The following is a 21350-nucleotide window of genomic DNA, read 5'->3' on the forward strand; positions in this document are numbered from 1 at the left end:
GGATCTTCGGTAGAGCTGGCCAACCACTCCTACATCCTTACCCCTTCCTCATGGTCCTGCTCATCAAATGAAAAAAACTACTCAACATGCTCCCAGGGCCTTTTCAGTTAGTGGACTCCAGCTCAGAATAGCTCACCGTGTAAAGCAATTCCTCACCTCACCTCTGGTCCTTTGCTATTTAACTTACATTGGTATCCTCCATCACTAAGGAGAAATTCTCCTTATTCATTCATTGAGACTTAATAGGCCCTTCAGCCCACAGTCTCTGCTAGCCACCAGTCACTTGCATTAGTCCTACTTTAATCCCATTGATTCTCCATGCTCTTCCATCAAATGTCCCCAATTTTATCACACACTCGCAGAGTATGTGTCAATTTGTCATGGCCAAATGGGACGTCTCTGGGACGTGGGAGGAAACTGGAGGAGCTCACGCAGACAGCACCCGAGGTCGGGATTGAACCAGGGACTCTGGAGCTGTGAGCCTGCGGCTCTACCTGCTATGCCACTGCGATCTCTTCAGTTCCCCATAACCTTCACCTACTGCAGTGCAGCTTGGGCTAAATCCTTCTTCAAAAGAATCCAATGGTTTAATGCATTAATTATTTACCTAATTTATGCGCTATTTACTTAATCACAGGGTTTGCCTGTCGGTTGCAGAAGCTGCTTTTATTACATGTTGATGAGTGATCTTGAGTGAATACCTTGCTGAACCCTTTCAGTGGGCGGCTGAAGGTCCAAAATTCAAACAAGTTTATTTCAAAGTACATATCTGTTAGCACATACCACCTCGAGATCCACTTTCTTGCAGGCATTCAAAGTAGGACAAAGGGACACAACAGAATCAGTGAAAAACTACACACAAAACTGACGAACACAAGAGATTCTGCAGATGCTGGAAATCCAGGGCAACGCGCACAAAAGGCTGGAGAAACTCAGCAGGTCAGGCAACGAATGAAATAAATACAAAGTCGACATTTTGGGCTGAGACCCTTCTTCAGGACCGAGAAGGAAGGGGGAACATGCCAGGGGAGGAGGGGAAAGAGGCCAAGCTGGAAGGTGATAGGTGAAGCCAGGTGGATGGGGCAGATAGAATCCGATAGGAGAGTGGACCATAGGAGAAAGTGAATGAGGGAGGGGCCCAGGGTGGAGTAATAGGTAGTGAGAGGAGGTGATAAATCAGAGTGGGGAATGAAAGGGAGCGGGGGGTGAACGTTCACCAGAAGGAGAAATCCATGTTCATCCCATCATGTTGGAGGGTACCCAGATGGAATTTATTGTTTCTCCGCTCTAAGGATGACAAAATTGCACAACACTAAACAAACAGACAAACAATTAATACTGGGAACACGAGCTGTAGCATCCTTGAAAGTCCATAGGTCATGGAATCAGTTCAGAACTGAGGTGACGCAGAGTTTGGATGGTTGAGAAATGGAATGGAGTCACCTACAGATCAAAGTGTTGAAAGATGGTCAACACTGAAGGGCAATAGTGAACCAGGTGGGTTTTTTTTATGACATTTCCAGAGCTTCACTGTCATTTGATGCTTGGTTTTATTACAGATTGATTTAATTTAACATCCTTAGATTTCATGATGGGATTTGAACTCCTGTCTTCAGATCAATAGTCCATGCCTCTGGATATTACTTTAGAAAGCTTTGAATACTTCTACTAAATCTCTCCTTAATCTTCTCTAAGCAGAACAACCCCTTCTCCGCATTACTGAATTCCCATGTAGCTGCGCCATTCAAATACACAAGAACACCAGGAAACAGGAGCGGGAGTAAACACAAGAGTTTCTGCAGCCACTGGAAACCCGAGCAACACACACAAAAGGCTGGGGGAATTCAGCAGTTCAGGTAGCATCTACGGGAATGAACAAAAGGAGGAGTACGCCATTAGGCCCTTCAAACCTGCCCCACCGTTCCACGGGATCCTGGCTGATTGACACTGGCTCTGGACTTCTGCTGTAAAACAACATATTTCACATCATTCCCTGAATTCCAGGGAAGGTTCAGTAGGTTAAGACTTTACTCCCCCCAGTTCAGGTGAATGAGGGGAGATCTTATAGAGATATACAAAATTATGAGGGGTATTGATCGGGTGTATGCCCGCAGGCTTTTTCCCACTCAGGTCAGGTGAGATTAGAAGTGGAGATTTTACCTTTAGGGTGAAAGGTGAAATGTTCAAGGGGAAAATCTCAAAGGGACATACAAGTGTGGAACAAGCTGCCAGCGGAGATGGTAGATGCAGGTTTAATGTGTCATCGTGGTCGGAATAGAGATTGTGGGCCGAAACGCCAGTTTCTGTGCTGTGCTGTTCTGTGTTCTAGAAGCTTGCTACGGTGTAATTTGACCTCTTGCTCAGGCCCATGGGTGCCAGTTAATAATATAATATAGAGTCCATCTCTGTTCTACAGCAGTGGATCGGTGGTTGCCTCTGAGACACTAACAGAAGATGCTGGAAATATTGAATGCACAATATGTTGAACCTTGAAATTTATGGGCGACAACAGCAGAAGACCATGAACATACAAAATACAGTCAGTGGCCACTTTATTAGGTACCCCCTCTACCAAACAAGGTAGCCACTGAGTGTGAGTGCAATCAGTAACTTACTGGATGTTTGGATCAGACTTGAGACTTGTATACTGACAAACTCCCTGCAAACACTTGGAGCTGTGTTGCCTCTGCTCAGGGCATCTCATACAAAGATGTTGAGGAAGCAGTGGTGCAGTTAGCCTGCAGAAGCCAGGAAAGCTGAGGAATTGGGGGATGAGGTACAGGAAGGCCCACCTGTAGATGTGTAAAGTGTGTGACTGTTGTGTGGAAATGAGTACGTGAGGGGAGAAAACAGACACACAGACACACACATGCACAAGCATCGATCAAACCCAAATGAAGCAAATGCCAGTTTCATGCAAATAATATTCATGCAAGATTTGATGAGGGTGTTTGTTTAGTGAATAAATTTCAAATTTCAACTTTAAATGAAGCGTGAATTGGGTCAAATTTAGCGTGAAGAGTAAAGCTGATTGGTTCTTTGCTGAAACTTAACCATTTAACAGGCAGATAATTTCTCTAAAGAGAGAGCAGGGGAATTCAGAGACACAGGGTGAGCACGTGTGCTCTGAAATGTCAAGATGTGGGGGTGTGGGGGGGAAGAGAGTAGGGGGCAGTGGGCGACTGGGGCACAGAACTGTCAATGAGCCAAGAAGGACATTGCTTTGCTGGTTTTAAAATCCATGCCACTGAGAAACCGAAAGGTTATCTCGCGGCAGCCAGATTCCTTGGACCCCTCACTGGACCCCTTCCTGAAGTGGCCAGATCAATAATCAAGCTTAACATTACAACCTAATTCATGTAGCCCCTTATATTAGAGTGAGCTATGGAACATTTGAACTCAAGTTAGGGAGAACCATGAGCACCCAGGTACAAAAGGTTGAAGGCACACACTCAACTTTTTAGGAACAACTTCTTCCCCTCTGCCATCAGATTTCTGAATGGACAATGAACCCATGGACACTACCTTTTTTTTGGCTCTCTTTTTGCTCTACTTACTTAATTTATATTTTAAATATTTTTGTATTTCTTATTGAGTCTATAATTTAATTTAAACATATATATTTCTTATTGTAATTAATAGTACTTGATGAATTGCACTGTACTGCTATTGCAAAACAAGTTTCACGACATAATCCAGTGACATTAAACCTGCTTTAGATTCTGATTCACTAACCAGAACACCTCTACAAGATTCTTGTTCCACTAGGAACATTACACGGGATGTGTTGCACCAGGATCAATCTTGTGCTGATCTTGAGCTTGACACTGGGATTTACTTACGCTGGGACACAGTCTGGCCTAGAGTGACCATTCCTCCTGCATGAACTTACACTGGAAGTTAGTGCAGGGTTAGTCAAGTGTGAAAGCCACCCAAAGAAGCTCACCTGACCACAGTTCTTCCCTGAGCTGGGCTGCGGTGAAGATAACACCAGCAGTAATTAGGCTGGGAACACAGGGTGATATTTCAGACCCTCCCCACCTCCACTACCTTCCCAAGCAAGGTTCAAGTGAGCTCTGGTTCCCAGTGGCTGACTGGGCCTTAATTCTGCCTCTCGGTTGGATTGTGGTCACACTCCAAAGGTTTGAGCACAACGTCGTTGGGCTAGGCTTAATGGGACTAAATGATAGGGACACGGCAGGAGGAATTGTCTCCCATGAGATGCCGTCCCATTAATGTTCGCCCAGGTTGATGTACAATTCTATGGCACTATTTTGAGGAAAGGGAATAATAGCCGGCATCCCATTTTAAAAGGAAGTGGCCAACATTGGTGGGACCTTGGCTTGTGTATCTACTGTTAATTTCCTATATTATAACAATGAACATACTCATTTGATTTGTAACATTCAGAGCTCATGAAGATTATTTTTTTTAAATTATCATCAAATTTAGGTGGGGTGTCAGTTCTTTACACATAGAGACTGGTGGGTGCATGGAATGCCCTGCCAAGAGTGGTGATGGTTGCGGATACATTAGGGGCATTGAAGAAATACTTCAATTGGCACATGAATGATAGAAAAAAATCTGCCTGGGTTGTTGGTAGAGGCAGGTAAATTAGGGGTATTTAAGAAACCTTTAGATAGGCACCTGGATGATAGGAAAATGGAGGGCTATGAGGGAGGGAAGGGTTAGATTGATCTCAGACTAGGTAAAAGGCCAGTAAAACATTGTGGGTCGAAGGGCCTGTACGGTACTGTACTGTTCTATGTTCTAAATTAAAAGCAATTCCAATTGTACCCAGAATGACACTAAATCAGGGTTCCCAACCTGTTTTATGCCTTGGACCCCTACCAGTAACTGAGAAGTTGGTGGACCCCAGGCTGGTAACCTCTGCACTAGGTGATAGTACAGATGGGTGGGGAGAAGGGGGGTGGGGAGTTGGGGTTAGGAGAGAGGCTGCTGTCTGTTAAATGGTCAAAACAAATCAAAAGTGCAGTAAAAGAGGAGCACGCACACAGCACACAGCACACACTACATGAGATTTATTGAAGGATATTATCTTTATTTGTCTATCTATGTACAGCAAAAATACGCCCAGTTTTTTTAAAAAAAAGTAAAATTTAAAACAGAACACATGAACGAAGTTTACAGATAAATGAGAATGGGACCATTTCAATCTTTAACAGAAAATTAAAAGTTTTAAACATAACAGCAATCAGTGTTTAGGGTTCTACTGCCACAGAGTGTGAGGCAGTAAAGAGACCAGTGCCTTTACAAAGTAAAACATACACATTAAAAAAAGCCCAGTGTCGTCAATACTATTTCAAACTACACAATTAATTACATCAAGCATGTTTAATTAACAGGAATAGATTGACATGATAATTTCAGCTTGTTTAGCTTCCGTGACTTTTAATTAAATGACCTTCAAAAGCGAAAAAAAGAAGTTTTCCTTTCGCTGGCTTGTGTGGACTGATCTCATTAAAGGTTTTAGACTATGACCAAATCCATTCAGCAATCTCTGTTGAGCTGGATTCATAAAGTGAGTTGCTCAAGAGCAGGAGGTCCCGACCAAAAAAAAAAGTTAGCCAAATTAAACAACTGGATTTTGCTGAGAATGTGAATGATTTTAAGTCCTATTTACTGCTCGATTGCACTAGTTACGAAAAAATACTGTTTGGTCATTTACTGGCCCCAAGCTACAGGAGTCCACAGGGTTAAAAAGGAACCATTTTGTTTTATATAGTTTCACCTTAAATGTTAATCGTGATAGAACACAGCCTCAGTCCGCCAAGAAAAGGGAGACTTTTTTAAAATGTACAATTAATCCTTTAACTCACATCACACTTCTCACAATTCTTTCATGTAGTGTTGATTTACCTCCACTCTTTAAAAAAAATAGTCCCTGAAGATTATGGCATAACCTCTCATTAAAAGAGGTCCAATTTTGCCGCCCCCTCCCCCCCCCCCCCAGCTCTTTTAAATCGCCCCTCTCTCGTGAAGGGACAGAACACTCGATGGTGTTCCATAAGGCCAATTAACATGCCCCAGTGGTTGTTACTCATTTAGGAAACCAAAACAAAACTGCAGATGATGGAAATCTGAAATAAAAGCAATCTGAAATGGGGGGGGGGGGAAAACTCAGCAGGTCAAACAGCATCTGTGGAAACAGAAACTGTTAATACTTCAGCTGGAACACCCTTCATTGGAATAGGAAGATTTTAATGAAGACATTGGACCTGAAACCTTAATTGTGTTTCTTTCCGCAGGTGCTGATTGCTTTCAGCATTTTCTGCTGTTTTCTTTGGTCTTGACCCTAAGCCGTTAGTTTTTTTAGCAGCACAGTGAAATTGCATAATGCGCAGGCTTGAAACTCCTGCCCAGTTAAGTCTATCCTAAAAGCTGTGGGAGTATGGAAACGCATCGGTTGCTTACTGGAATTTGATCCCGGTGGGGAAGCAAGTTCATATTCCACTAGAGCAACTGAGAAATTCAAATACAATTCATTAAATGTAAACTGAATCAGGAACTGTGACCACAGCTTGGGGGGGTGGGGGGGGGGGGGGAGGGGAAGTATGAAAGCGCATCGGTTGCTAACCGGACTTTGATTCGGACTGGGGGCGGGGGGGAGCAAGTTTATATTCTGTCATAGCAACTGAGAAATTCAAACTTAATTCATTAAACCTAAACTGAATCAGGAACAGTGACCTCAAAACTATCTGGGCACTCAGAAAAACCCATCTGATTCATTAAAACCCTTTGAAGGTATAGAGGAGGGTTTCCCAGCCTGGGGCCTGCAGGCCCCTCGGTTAACGGTAGAGGTCCTTGGCATAAAAAAAAGGTTAGGGACCCCTGGTATAGAGGGATAACTATCATCCTTATTTAATACTATGTGCAACACTGGAACCACAACAATGTTGGCTGATTCATCAATTGATTCAGCAAGTCTCTAACTCCAGGAAATGGTAAACAGCAGAACAGGAGACTCAGTCCAAATGACACCCATTTGGACCGATCCCATTTTATGTCTCCCCCCACCCCCACCAGATTCTACCACTCCCTTACATACTACAGGGTGATGTACAGTGGCCAATTACCTACTAGCCCATATGGACAAAACTTGGTCTTGCCTGGCCAAACCCACATCCCAAGGAAGAAAAATCAAATTAAGTCATCCAGGATTGCTAAGACCCCAAATGAACCATAATCACTACCACAGAGAGAAACAAACACCTATATTTGCCCAGGCTGGTTCCCTCTTATCTAAGAGCATTTCCATGCAGAGCTTGTCCACTATGAGATATGGAGACCAGGGAAACGTAACCATTAACTTAAAGCAGGGGTCCCCAACCTTTTTTCATGCCATGGACCAATACCATAAAGCAAGGTTGGGAACCCCTGACAAAGAGGAACATCCTCAAAAAGATTATAACACATTGCTTTAGGGACTGCTATAAAATCAGTAAGTTTTACTCTTAAAAAAAAAGCTGAAAGATTGTGAGAAGGGAATGTCATTCAGTCAATATGGAAGTAGATAGCCAACACTGTCCGCAGCTGATGGAATAAAGAGAAGAACAAGAAAGCAACCATTTATACAATAAAGGAAAAAATAAAACAAGCTTTTAAATTAGAAGCTACTAAATCATGCAGGAAGCAAAATGGTGGACAGCTGATGGAATGTGCTTTAAAAATAATTAAAAAATATATATATGTATATATAGAAATATATAAAAGAGGTGATGGGCCCAGGCAGTTATTATTAGTGATAATTACAGCAAAAGGCAACAATTAATCACAACCAGTCACCCAGACTCTCATTAACACTGTTGGAAACCTCACTAATTTGCAACAGAAAAATAATTAGTTGATAAAAATAATATCTTGTGATATCTGGAAACAGTCTGAAAAGTGAAATAAGAACAGAAATTAATGGTGTGATCGCCCCAAAAGGAAAAGAACCCAAAGAAATTATAATTTAAAGAAATAAATCATTAATGAAACAGGTGGTGGATGATTATTCATAATATAGTTAAATATTATATATCAATATATAATTGATGCTCATTCATTTGATCAGCACGAAACCAAAAACAGCCAATAAACGATGGGGAGGAGATGATGGTTGGTTATAAATTATGCTGTGTACAATGGACACATTTGGTCCAGTTACAGTGATGTTATGTGAGAGTTTCTGCCTTTGCAGTGACACACACCTAAGGCAGGCAAATAGTTCTCACACAGCCAAGTTTTAAGCATTGCAATGCACGATTCCTTCCAGTTAAACAGATCTGCTCCTTCCAGCTGCTGGTGAGTGTGTTCCTGAGTCTAATACAAATAAAAAAGGGGGGCAGAGCTAAACTTTGGGTGGCATGGTAGTGTAGCGGTTAGTGCAAAGCTACCACGGTGCCAGCAACCAGAATTTAGTTCCTGCTACCGTCTGTAGGTTAGTCTGTACGTTCGCCCCATAACCGCATGGGTTTCCTCTGCTTTCCTCCCAGATTCCAACAACGTCCAGGTTAGCAGGTTAATTGGTCACATGGGTGTAATTGGGAACATCAGCAAACCCAATTTGTCGTTTAGTAATCAGAATTTCCAACTCATTAGGTTTTCCCTCTCCCTGGTTTTTTTTTGTTTTCTGAATATTAATGCGGAACACAATTCTATTTTTTTCTGTTCAGCCAGTCTTTGAAGACGTGATTTCACTGAGGGAACTATGGGAGTATCTTGCTTAAAGACGCAAAATTTTGACGAATACTGGGAATCGGTAACCTTTGTACAGAATTCAAATTCGGAAAACTGACGTTAACACCGTAAAGGACTTTGGCCCACGTCGTTGTAATGACCTTTTAACCTACTCCAAGATCAATCCAATCCTTCCCTCCACATAGCCCTCCAATATTCTTTCATCCATGTGTCTAAAAGTCTGTTAAATGCCCCTAATGTATCTGTCTCTAGCACCACTCCTGGGAGTGCATTCAATGCACCCAACACTGTGTAAAAAAAACCTGTCACCCCCCCTCTATACTTTTCTCCAATCACCTTAAAGCAATGTCCCCTCATATTTGCCATTTCTGCCCAGAGAAATGGCACTTCCAGTCTTCAGTGGATGTTAAAATTGGAAACCAAGGCTCATTGACGGCTGACTCTTCAACCTGTAAAACTCCATTGCAGGAAATACCAATGATATCACTGGGGAATGATACTGAGTGCAGTTGTGAGAGGGAGCCCGATTAAATAGTAAGGTATTTAATGATACTAAGGTAGGTAGCGTTGTAGATAATGAAGTAAGTTTTCAAAGCTTGCAGAGAGATTTAGGCCAGTTAGAAGAGTGGGCTGAACGATGGCAGATGGAGTTTAATGCTGATAAGTGTGAGGTGCTACATTTTGGTAGGAATAATCCAAATAGGACATACATCGTAAATGGTAGGGCATTGAAGAATGTAGTAGAACAGAGTGATCTAGGAATAATGGTGCATAGTTCCCTGAAGGTGGAATCTCATGTGGATAGTGTGGTGAAGAAAGCTTTTGATATGCTGGCCTTTATAAATCAGAGCACTGAGTATAGGAGTTGGGATGTAATGTTAAAATTGTACAAGGCATTGGTAAAGCCGAATTTGGAGTATTGTGTACAGTTCTGGTCACCAAAATATAAGAAAGATCAACAAAATAGAGAGAGTACAAAGAAGATTTACTAGAATGTTATCTGGGTTTCAGCACCTAAGTTACAGGGAAAGGCTGAACAAGTTCGGTCTTTATTCTTTGGAGCGTAGAAGGTTCAGGGGGGACTTGATAGAGGTATTTAAAATAATGAGGGGGATAGATCGAGTTGACGTGGATAGGCTTTTTCCCATTGAGAGTAGGGGAGATTCAAACAAGAGGACATGAGTTGAGAGTTAGGGGGCAAAAGTTTAGGGGTAACACGAGGAAGAACTTCTTTACTCAGAGAGTGGTAGCTGTGTGGAACGAGCTTCCAGTAGAAGTGGTAGAGACAGGTTCGATATTGTCATTTAAAGTAAAATTGTATAGGTATATGGACAGGAAAGGAATGGAGTGTTATGGGCTGAGTGCGGGTCAGTGGGACTAGGTGAGAGTAAGCGTTCGGCACGGACTAGAAGGGCCAAGATGGCCTGTTTCCGTGCTGTAATTGTTATATGGTTATATGTTATATGGTTAAATACTGTGTTGTATTAAAGCAACCAGGTGTGTAAGAGAGAAGCAGACCCACTCCACATTAAATGCACAGAGTCGCTGAGAAAGAGTGCCCTCAACTCTCCAGAGAGAGCGTAGCGGCCAGGGATTATTACAAATATTTACACAAGCTCCCTGTGCAATCCAGAATTACATTTCACAATTACCTCACTGTGTGGCTATTACCAGAGGCAAATAGAATGATCTGCCTTGGCAAACTGATGGGTCAACTCTGTTAGCTCATTACTGTCGCACGAGCCTGAATGATCCTCTTATTACCTTGTGTGGCTGTGGAGGTTGCATCAAGGCAAAGGCTCAGCAGCCCAGGCAAGAAATGTCTTTGAAGGACAGTGCTTCCCTTTACAGGGGACCGGGGCCATCTGGCATACAGAGACAAGAGAAGGAAGTAACAGAAGGGACAATTACAAGTGGTCGCTTGAAAGAGATTTATTTATCTGGTGATACAGCACAGTAACAGGCTCTTCTGGCCCAACAAGCCTGCGTCACCCAATTGCACCCGTGCGACCAACAAACCCATACATCTTTGGAATGTGGAAGGAGGCCAGAGCACCCTGAGGAAACCTGCACAGTCACCATCCAGGACACGCTCTCTTCTCATGGCTACCATCGGGAAGGAGAGCAGGAGCCTCAAGTCCCACCGCCAGGATCAGGGACAGTTACTACCCCTCCACCTTCATGCTCTAGAACCAATGCCGATAACCTCACTCGCCCCTACAGTCTTTGGACTCACTTTCAAGGACTCGTTAACTCATGATCTCGAGCTTTATTGCTTCGTTGTTTATTAATATTTTTGGGTTTTTTTTGGCTTTTTGTATTTACACAGTTTGTCATCTTTTGCACGTTGGTTGGTTGTCTACCTTTGTTGGGCGTGGTTTTCAACAATTCTATTGTGTTTCTTTGTATTTACTGAGAAGCCAGAGCACCCAGAGGAAACCTGTGCGGTCATGGGGAGAATGTACAGATTCCTCACAGGCAGCAGTGGGAATTGAACCTGGGTCGCCAGCGCTGGAATAGCATTATGCTGTTGTGCCATCCCAATTCTGTGTGAATAAGACTCAGCTGATTCCCAAGAAGCAGAGTTGAGCAAGTTCTACGTCCACGCGCAAACGCTGAGGTTTGGGTTAGCAAAGAAGGGAAGCTCTGGCCCCATGGCTGGAACGGACTTGATTGTCGCCGGATTTGTCATTGCATATTCATAGGAAATGTGATCAGGCTGAATCCTCCTAGTCCCTCCTATATGCCAAACAAAATGGTGTACTGGCTTTGATTCCCCTTTCCTGTCTGTTTCTCTTAACGTTCACCCCCCTCTGTGGTCCAATAACCTCCTCCAGCCTTGAAAATGTTCAATGGCAGCCACCATGGCTCTCTAGGGTAGAACTGTGAAGATTCGCAACCCTTAGATAAGGAATTCCTCCTCCCATGTCCCTTAAACAGGCAACCGCCAACTCTGAAAGTATGGTCATTAGTCCCATATTCGCCCACCTGTGTCAATGGCCAAACCAGACTGAGGATTGTGTAGGGGGCAGCCCACATGCATCACCAAGCTTCTGGTGCTAACACGACATGCCCACAGCTTAATAGTCCTCACCTGTACATCTTTGGAATGTGGGAGGAACATACAAACTTCTTACAGACAGTGGCAGGAATTGAAGTGTGATAGTGTTACACTATCCACAACGCTAACGTGCCACCCCCAACATAAATTCAGTGAGCACAAGTCTTGTAACACACCTCAAATTTCTAGGTCGTGATTTCTGAATGTATCTGCCTCTACTATAAGTGGTGGGGAAGCCAGACACCCACCACTATCAGCGTAGAAACCCTCCCTATATCTGACATCCTCCCTGCTCTTTTACTCCAAATACATTAAAGTTATGCCCCTGGTATAAGCCATTCTGCCCTAGGAAAAAGTCTGCCTCTTATCATCTCGTACACCTCTATCCAGTCAACTCTCATCCTCCTTTGCTCCAAAGAGAAAAGCCCTACCTCAGTCAACTTAGCCCAGAAGTGACTGTAGAATAGTCAGAGGAGTAGGAATGTCTCCTGGTCACATGAGGTACAAGCACATCAAAACAGCACACTTGCATCCTTCCTCTGGGATTCAGCTCAATTACTTCAGTAAAGTAGAATTCAGTGGCTACTCATTCAGAACCAAACTAGACCCTTCGTCCCAAACTACTCCCATGTTAGCTTATAGCTATCTAAACCTTTCTTATCCATGTACCCACCCAACTGACTTTGAAAAGTTAGTAGCATATCTGCCTTAACCACTTCCTCTGGCAGTTCATTCCACATATATACCCTCAAGATCCTGTTAAAGTTTTTCCCTTCCATCTTACACTTGTGCCCTCTAATTCTGGATTCCTTACTACGGGGGGGGGGGGGGGGGGATAAAGATTAGGTGCATTCACCCCAGCTATGCCCCTCATGATTTCATAGATCACTGAAGATCACCTTTTAGTCTCCTACACTCCAAACAATCAAGTCCTAGTCTCTCCACCCTCTCCCAACAGCTCAGTCCCTCAAGTCCTGCAACGTCCTTGTAAATCCTTTCTGCACTTCTCCAGTTTAATAACATCAGACCTTAAAGGCAGGGTGATCAAAACTGAACATAGTATGACTTCACCAGCCTCCTGTACAACCACACCATGAATCCTCAACTTTTACACTCAGCGCCCTGACCGATGAAGGACAGTGTGGCAAAAGCCTTCTTTACCACCCTGTCACATGTGACTCCACTTTCAGGAAACCATCCATCTGCTCTACAACACTGTCCAGAGCCCTACCATTAGCTGTGAAAGCCCTGCGTCACCCAAGAGCAAATTCATCCTCACGACACAGAGTCAAACAGGGTGCCATACACCATCACCAAGCTGACTGGTTATTCTGAGACACCTCATAACTGATGTATTTGATGTTACTCAGGGCATCTAATCAAAATACCGACTGAATCAGTTGGGTAACCTCATCACTGTGCTGATTGGATAATATGCGTGCCATTGACATCAAGTGGATTTATTGCGGATCATCATGGATCCAATCACTGAGCTGATTGGATATCTTAATAACCTCATTAGTTACCTCACCAGACATTTCTAGTGACCTCATAACTGTACTGATTAGATATCATAAGAGTGTTATTGACATTGAGATGATTGATTATCAAGTAAACTTATTACCAATCCAATCAATGAGCAGATTGGATACCTTAATAACCTCATTGCTCACCTAAATAGTCATCCTTTTTGACATTATCACTGATCTAAGAATCTCAACAACCTTGATAGTAACCAGCTGACTCTAACTTTCATTGTGCTTTTTTCACTAATATATTTGTGAAGTTAACATCCAAACTCTATAAATCCCATTTTACCGGGGAATAAGAGAATCATTCTCTAAAACACGTATCAATACAGTATATACTTATCAGAAAATGACTTGTGGATTAAGCCCCCCCCCCAACCCCTTGACTTTGACTCTTACCTTCTACGTTCTATTAGGGTGGATCGATCAAGACCATAAAACATAGGTGCAGAACCAGGCCATTCAGCCCATCGAGTCTGCTTTGCCACTCCATCATGACTGATATACTATGTGCCTCAATCCCCGTAAACTTTGATGCCTTGATTAATCAAGAACCTAGCAACCTCTGCTTTAAATATAGCCAATGGCTTGGCCTCCACAACCATGATTAAATTGGGCAGGATGCTTATTACAAAATAAACCACCCCTTTTGCACTGCTGACCCCTAATAAACTGGTCTGTTAGCAAGAAATATTCTGGCTACCTCAGCATGTCTGTAAGATATTAATAATAAATGTAAGCTACCCAGTTATTTAATCAGCTGCTTCAGACTAACTCTTTAGTAGAAAACAAGCACAGTGTGATTAGAGTGGATGTATTTTGGTGATGTACAGCCACCAGCTTCAGGAACAGTTATTACCCCTCAACCATCAGGCTCCTGAACCAGAGAGGGTAACTCCACTCACCCCAACAATCTATGGACTCACTTTCAAGGACTATTCAACTCATATTCTCGATATTATTGATATTTTATTACTCATTTTATTTTTTTGTTTTTTTTTGTATTTTTACGGTTTGTTGTCTTTTGCACACTGGTTGCTTATCTGTCTTTGTTGAGTGTGGTTTTTCATTGGTTCTATTGTGTTTCTTTGTATTTACTGAATGCCCAGAAGAAAATGCATCTCAGTCTAGTATATGGTGACATACGCAGTACTGTGCACAAGACGCAGGTATATATATACAGCCAGGGAGCCTAAGACTTTTGCACAGTACTGTAGTAATCTTGTGTATCGCACTGTACTGCTGCCGCAAAAAAAAACAAATTTCATGACATCTGTGAGTGATGATAAGCCTGATTCTGATCTGGGTCTCTGCTGTGGACTGAGAGTGGGACAGGGGCAGGGAGAGGGGTATCATGGTTGGGAAAAGGGGAAGGGAGAGGAGAGAGAGCAGAAAGCACCAGAGAGACATTCTGTAATGATCAATAAACCAATTGTTTGGAATCAGATGACCCTGCCTGGTGTCTCAGGGCTGGGTGTGTCTGCACCCACAACATCCTTGCCCCGGCACTCCTTCTCTGCCACCTCCCGTGCTGCTTCACCCTCGGCATTCCCAACATCCTTTGCTTCTGCCAGATTTACAAACTCACTCTCCACTGCACTTTGACAAATACAGTACTGTGCAAGAGCCTTAGGCACCCTAGCTATATATATACGTGCCCAAGAACTTTGCACAGTACTGTATGTACTTCGATAATAAATTTATTTTGAAGGAACAGATATTGGGAGTAGTGTGCAATTGGACAGTGAGTTTTGGACACAAATGCTAACACTTCCCCATAGGAATCGTGCTCAATGTTAATGGATGGAAACACTTCATTCCATTCAAATTTTCATACAGTGGAGGTGAATGGGGAATGAATGAATGGAACAGAAACAGGCCCTTCAGCCCACGTTGACCATCCACAGGGTCAGGCTTCTCCTAACTACAGGTAGTCTAACGATCATGTTTTTCCTAACTGTAACTACCCTCAAGAGGAGAGAGTTTGAGAATTACAGAGCACTACAGCACAGAAACAAGCCTTTTGGCTCATTTGGTCTGTGCTACTTAACCACCTACCCACATCTTGGTCACAGTTCTCCATATCTTTCTCACCCATTCAAACTTTCTTAAATGTTACAATTCAACCAACTTCTAACACATCAGCTTGTGGTTCATTCCCCATTCACACCATGCTCTGAGTGAAGAAGCTTCTGCTCAGATTCCCCTAAGTATTTCATCTGTCACCCTAACCAATGACCTCTAGTTCTAGTCACACCCAACCTGAGGGGAAAAAGGCCTGCATTTATTCAGTCTACCTATACCCCTCAGAAATGTGAAAACCTCGGTAAGATCCCTCCCGATTCCCCTGCACTCCAGTCAATAAAGTTCTAAACTATTCAACCTATCACTGTAACCCAGGTATTGACGATATCTGTGTGAATTTTCTCTGCACTCTTTCAAGCTTATTGATATCTTTCCTGTAGGTCGGTGACCAGACCACACACAATATTCTAAATTTGGCCTCGTCAACATCTTAAACAACTCCAACATAAATTATCCTCATGATTATGCATCAGGGTATACAAAATATTCTTCTGACACCCAGATGCGCATCTTTATCTGCTCTGTGATGTCCGTCCCACCTAAAACTTAACTCGAGAAGCTCCACCACCCCTTCACAGTCAGCGACATTCAATCTAAACCTGCCTCGTCAACGCTGCGCTTTACAAACGAATTCCACGTGTTCTAGACACTTTGTGCCTTGGCAGGCAGCAGACGCTTGGGTAATTCCCAATGGTGGGCGGCACTCTGCCATGGGTGAGTGGGGTTGTGATTTATGCACACAATTTGTGTGATTATCCTCGACTCACTGCTTTTTTTTTGGAGGTGGCACCCTGCATTTACCTGGGAGAGTTGCTGTAGTTGTGTCTTTTCTGCTCTTTAAACAGAATCTGCTTTCCAAGTAAACTGACTTTCTTTGCTGTTCAATAGCAAGTTTCTTGTAAATCCTAATCCTGTAATACCTGCATCTCTGGCACAGTATTGTCAATAAATGCTGCTCAGTAATATGACAATTTAGATAGGGTGCCACCCAGCACACATGCACACCCAGTCTAAATGCCCTGCCAACCCCCACACACCAACCAACAGACAGACTCTCACCCTGCACTGGCCACCTTTCACCTTTTATTGCTGCTGTTTCACATTTTATACAACTACTCGTTCTATTATAATTGTGCCAGTAACATTATACTGTCTAACATAAATATGCACCTCACACTTTATGTCAATCTTCAGGCCATGCCACTCAGGGACTTGTGTTAATATTATTTTGTGACGGTACGTGCTAAATCATAACTGTATGTACTGTGTTTAATGCTTTGGCCTCAGAGGAGCCATGTTTCATTCAGCTGTATACATGTGTATGGTGAATGACAATAAAGTTGAACTTGAAGGAAGTACCACTGACACTTGGGATTTCTAAGACAGCAAGATCCACAGGAGGGCTGGGACAGTGCTGATGGATCAGGACTTCAGAGGCCAGCAGAGAGAGAGAGGCTGGGGAACAGGAATAAGGGCAGGAAAAGGATATCTTCACTGCTGTCTTGGTCTGGAACAAAATTTGGCATTGGGAGATCGAAAAGGGAGAATTAACCAAAACTAAGTGCCACATGTGATACTGGAGCAAAATTATCCGCGTCAGCGCAGCTTCTTCCTAAGCAGAGAACCTGGAACCGAAGGAAGAACGTCCACGTGGAACAGATCGAGTGACCGGTAGCAGCAGGAATGTCACAGAAATCCGACAATCGACGGGGGTAGTGGGAGGCAGCGGGGGGAGTGGAGAAAGGGTGGGTGATGGGACATAGAATTGAGGGTCAACATACCTGGGAACTGGTAGCTGTAGCCTGGTGTGAATCCTGGGTATCCACGACCGTACGTTGCAACAAAGTTTGGGTAACCTTTAAAACAGTATTTAAAAGAAAGAAAAAGTGTCAGTTTAAGGGTAATATGGGAAGTTGTGGCTGGTGTGTCAGAAACAACATGATAGTAATCCCTATTTGTCTCGTTCTTCTCACTGTTATGGAAACAACAATGCCCAGGAACAGAAAATGGTACAGAAGGTGGATACAGCTCAGTCTATTACAGGCAAAGTCCTCCCTGTAGTTAAGCATATTGAAATGAAATGCTGTCACAAGAAAGCTTCATCCATCATCAAGGACCCCCACCATTGCTACTACCATTGGGCAGGAGATACAGGAGCCTTAAGTCCCACATCACCAGGTTCAGGAACAGTTATTACCCTTCAGTCATCAGGTGCTTGAACCAAACTTCACTCACCACAACTCTGAACTCATTCTGCAACTTGCAGACTCACTTTTGAGACTTTACAATTCATATTCTCAATATTATTTTAAATTTATTGGCACAATCGGTCTTTTGCACATTGGTTATTTGTCAGTCTTTGTTTATGTATAGTTTTTCATAAATTCTATTGCATTTCTTTACTAGTCCTGTAAATCCTACAAAATGTCACGGATGCAGCCCAATTCATCACGGGTACAGCCCTCCCCACCAGTGAGCACATCTACATGAAAGACTGTCGCAGGAAAGCAGCATCCATCATCAGGGATGCCCGCCACCCAGGCCATGCTCTCTTCTTGCAGCTGCCATCAGGACGAAGGTACAGGAGCCTCAGGACTCACCATCAGGTGCAGGAATCGCTACTAGCCCACACCTTCAGGCTCTTGGACCAAAGGAGATAATGACCCTCGCCTCATCACTGAAATGTTCCCACAACCAATGAACTCACTTTCAAAGACTCTTCATCTCTTGTTCTCGATACTTATTGTTTATCTTTTTTATTATTATCAATAATTTATTTTTATATTCGCACAGTTTGTTGTCTTCTGCACACTGGACACACAAGTTGGGTGGTCTTTCATTGATTCTGTTATGGTGATTATTCTATAGATTTATTGAGAATGTCTGCATGAAAATGAATCTCACGGTTGTATATGGTGACATATATGTACTTGATAATAAATTTACTTTGAATATGAATCTCACGGTAGTAAATGGTATAATATATTTACATAATATATGTACTTTAATTTTACCGTGACTTTGGCACTTGCTAGAAGAGTATTAAGCCAAGGCGAGAGGAGAGAAGGGAACCAGATCAAAGATACAGGGAGAGGGAAGGGGGTAATTTACACAGAAGGCAACTTCTGAAGGTTGCTGTTGAAGGATGAGGAGTATGAAGAATACCTTGTACCTCACCACAATTCTAACTGTTCTCTGTATTGACCATCGACCAGTACCGGTGGCTGCTGTCAGCAGCTCCCCCCCGTTGGCTATACCTTAATACTAAGAACACTTAAAAAATGAACCTTGGCTCTCAAGGTCAAATTTATTGTCATCTAAGTCAAATTTCAAAGTAAACTTATTATCTGTCACCAAGTACGACCCTGAGATTCATTTTCTTGTGGGCATACTCAACAAATCTCTAGCATAATAACCAGAGAGAGCAGAATCAATGAAAGATCACGCCAACTTAGGCGTTCAACCAGTGTGCAGAAGATAACAAACTGTCCAGGTATGAAAAGGAAGAAATAATAATAAAAAATAAATAAGCAATAAATATCGAGAACATTTGATAAGAGTCCTTGAAAGCAAGTCGAGTGGTTGTGGGAACATTTTAGTGATGGGGCGAGTGAAGCTGAGTGAAGTTTCCCCTTTGGTTCAAGAGCCTGATGGTTGAGGGGTAATTACTGTTCCTGAACCTGGTGGTGTGAGTCCTGAGGCTCCTGTACCTTCTTCCTGATAGGGCAGTGAGAAGAGAGCATGTCTTGGGTGGTGGGGGTCCCTGATGATGGATGCTGCTTTCCTGCGACAATACTCTGTGTAGATGTGCTCAGTGGTGGGGAGGGCTTTACCTGTGATGGATTGGGCTGTATCCACTACATTTAGTAGGTACACATACGCAACCAAAAGAAACAACCTCATTGTGACCTTTACACTTTGTCTACCTGCACTGCACTTCCACTGTAAGTACAACACTGCATTCTATTTTCTTTTCACTACCCCAGTGTAATAATGTATGTAACTGATCACACAAAAGCTTCACACTGTTTTTTGGTAAATGTGGCAAATGAAGATTCAAGATTGTTTACTGCCATTCTTTAGTACACAAGTTACTCTGGATCGCACCCGGATGTGAGTATAGTTGCTATTACTAAGGGGAAGGTGCTGGGGATGCTGAAAGTTCTCAAGGTAGATAAAGTCACCTGGACCAGATGGTCTAGATGCCAGAGGCAGCTGAAGAGATTGTGGAGGCATTGGTAATGATCCATCAAGAATCACTGGATTCTGGAATGGTTCCACTCTTCAAAAAGGCAGGGAGGCAGAGGAAAGGAAATTATGGGCGAGTTAGTCTGACCTTAGTGGTTGGGATAGTGTCGCCGTGTGGCCAAGTGGTTAAGGCATTCGTCTAGTGATCTGAAGGTTGCTAGTTCGAGCCTTGGCTGAGGCTGCGTGTGTGTCCTTGCGCAAGGCACTTAACCACACATTGCTCTGCGACGACACCGGGGCCATGCTGTATGGGTCCTAATGCCCTTCCCTTGGACAACATCGGTGGCGTGGAGAGGGGAGACTTGCAGCTTGGGCAACTGCCGGTCTTCCATAACAAAAAAACCTTGCCCAGGCTTGCGCCCTGGAAACTTTTCAAGGTGCAAATCCATGGTCTATCGAGACTAACGGAGGCCTACACACTACAGTGGTTGGGAAGATGTCGGAATCGATTGTTAAGGAGAAGGTTTCAGGGTAATTGGAGGTGCATGATGAAGTAGGCCAATGTCAGCAAGGTTTCATTAAGGGGAAATCTAGCCTGACAAACCTGTTGGAATTCTTTGACAAAGGAAAGTCAGTGGATGCTGTTTACTTAGATTTTCCAAAAGCCTTTGACAAGGTGCCACACATCAGGCTGCTTAACAAGATATGAGCCCATGGTATAATAGGAAAGATAACAGCATGGATATAAGATTGGATCACTCTCTCCGCAATTTCCTTGTCCATTCGTTCTTCCCCACACTTATTCCTGCAAGCAACTAAAGTGCTACACCTGCCCAATCACCTCCTCCCTCATCTTCATTCAGGGCCCCAAACAATCCTTCCAGGTGAGGCAACACGTCACCTGCGAGTCTGCTGGGGTTGTCTATTGTATCCAGTGCTCCCAATGTGGCCTCCACTACACGGGTGAGACCTGTAGTAAATTGGGGGCTGCTTTGTCGAGCACCTGCACTCCATCCGCCAAAAGCGGGACTTCCTGGCAGCCCAACATTTTAATTCCAATTTCCCATTCCCATTCCAAAAGAAGGTCCATGGCCTCCTCTTGTGTCATGATGAGGTCACCTTCAAGGCTGAGGAGCAACACCTTATATTTCGACTGGATAGCCTCCAACCTGATGGCATGAATATCGATTTCTCCTTCGATATAAACACTCCTAAGTATAAACACTTTTTTCTCTCCCCCACCCTTCTTCTTCTATTCCCCACTCTGCCCTCTTACCTCTTCTCACCTGCCTATCATGTCCCCTGGGTCCCCTCCTCCTTCCCTTTCTCCAAAGGTCCACTCTCCTCTCTTATTAGATTCCTTCTTCTCCAGCCCTTTACCTTTCTCATCCACCTGGCTTCTCCTATCACCTTCTAGCTATCCTTCTTCCCCTCCCACCCCCTACCTTTTTTATTCTGGCGTTTTTGCCCCTTCCTTTCCAGTCAGTCCTGAATAAGGGTCGTGGCCCTAAACATCGACTGTGTGTTCATTTCCATGGATGTTGCCTGACCTGCTGAGTTCCTCCAGCATGTCCTCCAGCTATGGATGGAAGATGGGCTGGCTGGGAGGAGGCAAAGGGTCGGAATAAAGGGGGCCTTTTCTAGTTGGCTCTGGTGACTAGTGGTATGCTGGGGCCGCTTTGTCTCATGTTATATGTCAACAATTTGGATTACGGTATTAATGGCTTTGTGGCCAGATTTACAGACAATCCAAAGATAGGTGGAGGGACATGTCGGTAGTTGAG

At 43.5% G+C, this 21350-nt stretch overlaps 1 protein-coding gene across 25 annotated transcripts in view; it reads right to left on the reverse strand.

Annotated features, from left to right (window-relative positions):
* Positions 1–21350, reverse strand: part of msi2b (musashi RNA-binding protein 2b) — a 621405-nt gene that overhangs the window by 134043 nt on the left and 466012 nt on the right. For 13 of the 25 annotated variants that reach the window (XM_073053231.1, XM_073053233.1, XM_073053234.1 and 10 more), the window contains exons 10-11: positions 17160–17234; positions 1911–1964 (exon numbers count right to left, since the gene is read on the reverse strand). In XM_073053231.1, the coding sequence (XP_072909332.1) occupies positions 1911–1964; positions 17160–17234 (129 nt within the window). Of the gene's footprint in view, positions 1–1910; positions 1965–6573; positions 7902–17159; positions 17235–21350 lie in introns of those variants that run through there. The other 12 variants (XM_073053232.1, XM_073053236.1, XM_073053241.1 and 9 more) reach the window with 5 other exon arrangements.

This window comes from Hemitrygon akajei, chromosome 8, assembly GCF_048418815.1.
Source record: "Hemitrygon akajei chromosome 8, sHemAka1.3, whole genome shotgun sequence".
In the NCBI taxonomy this organism is placed as follows: domain Eukaryota; kingdom Metazoa; phylum Chordata; class Chondrichthyes; order Myliobatiformes; family Dasyatidae; genus Hemitrygon; species Hemitrygon akajei.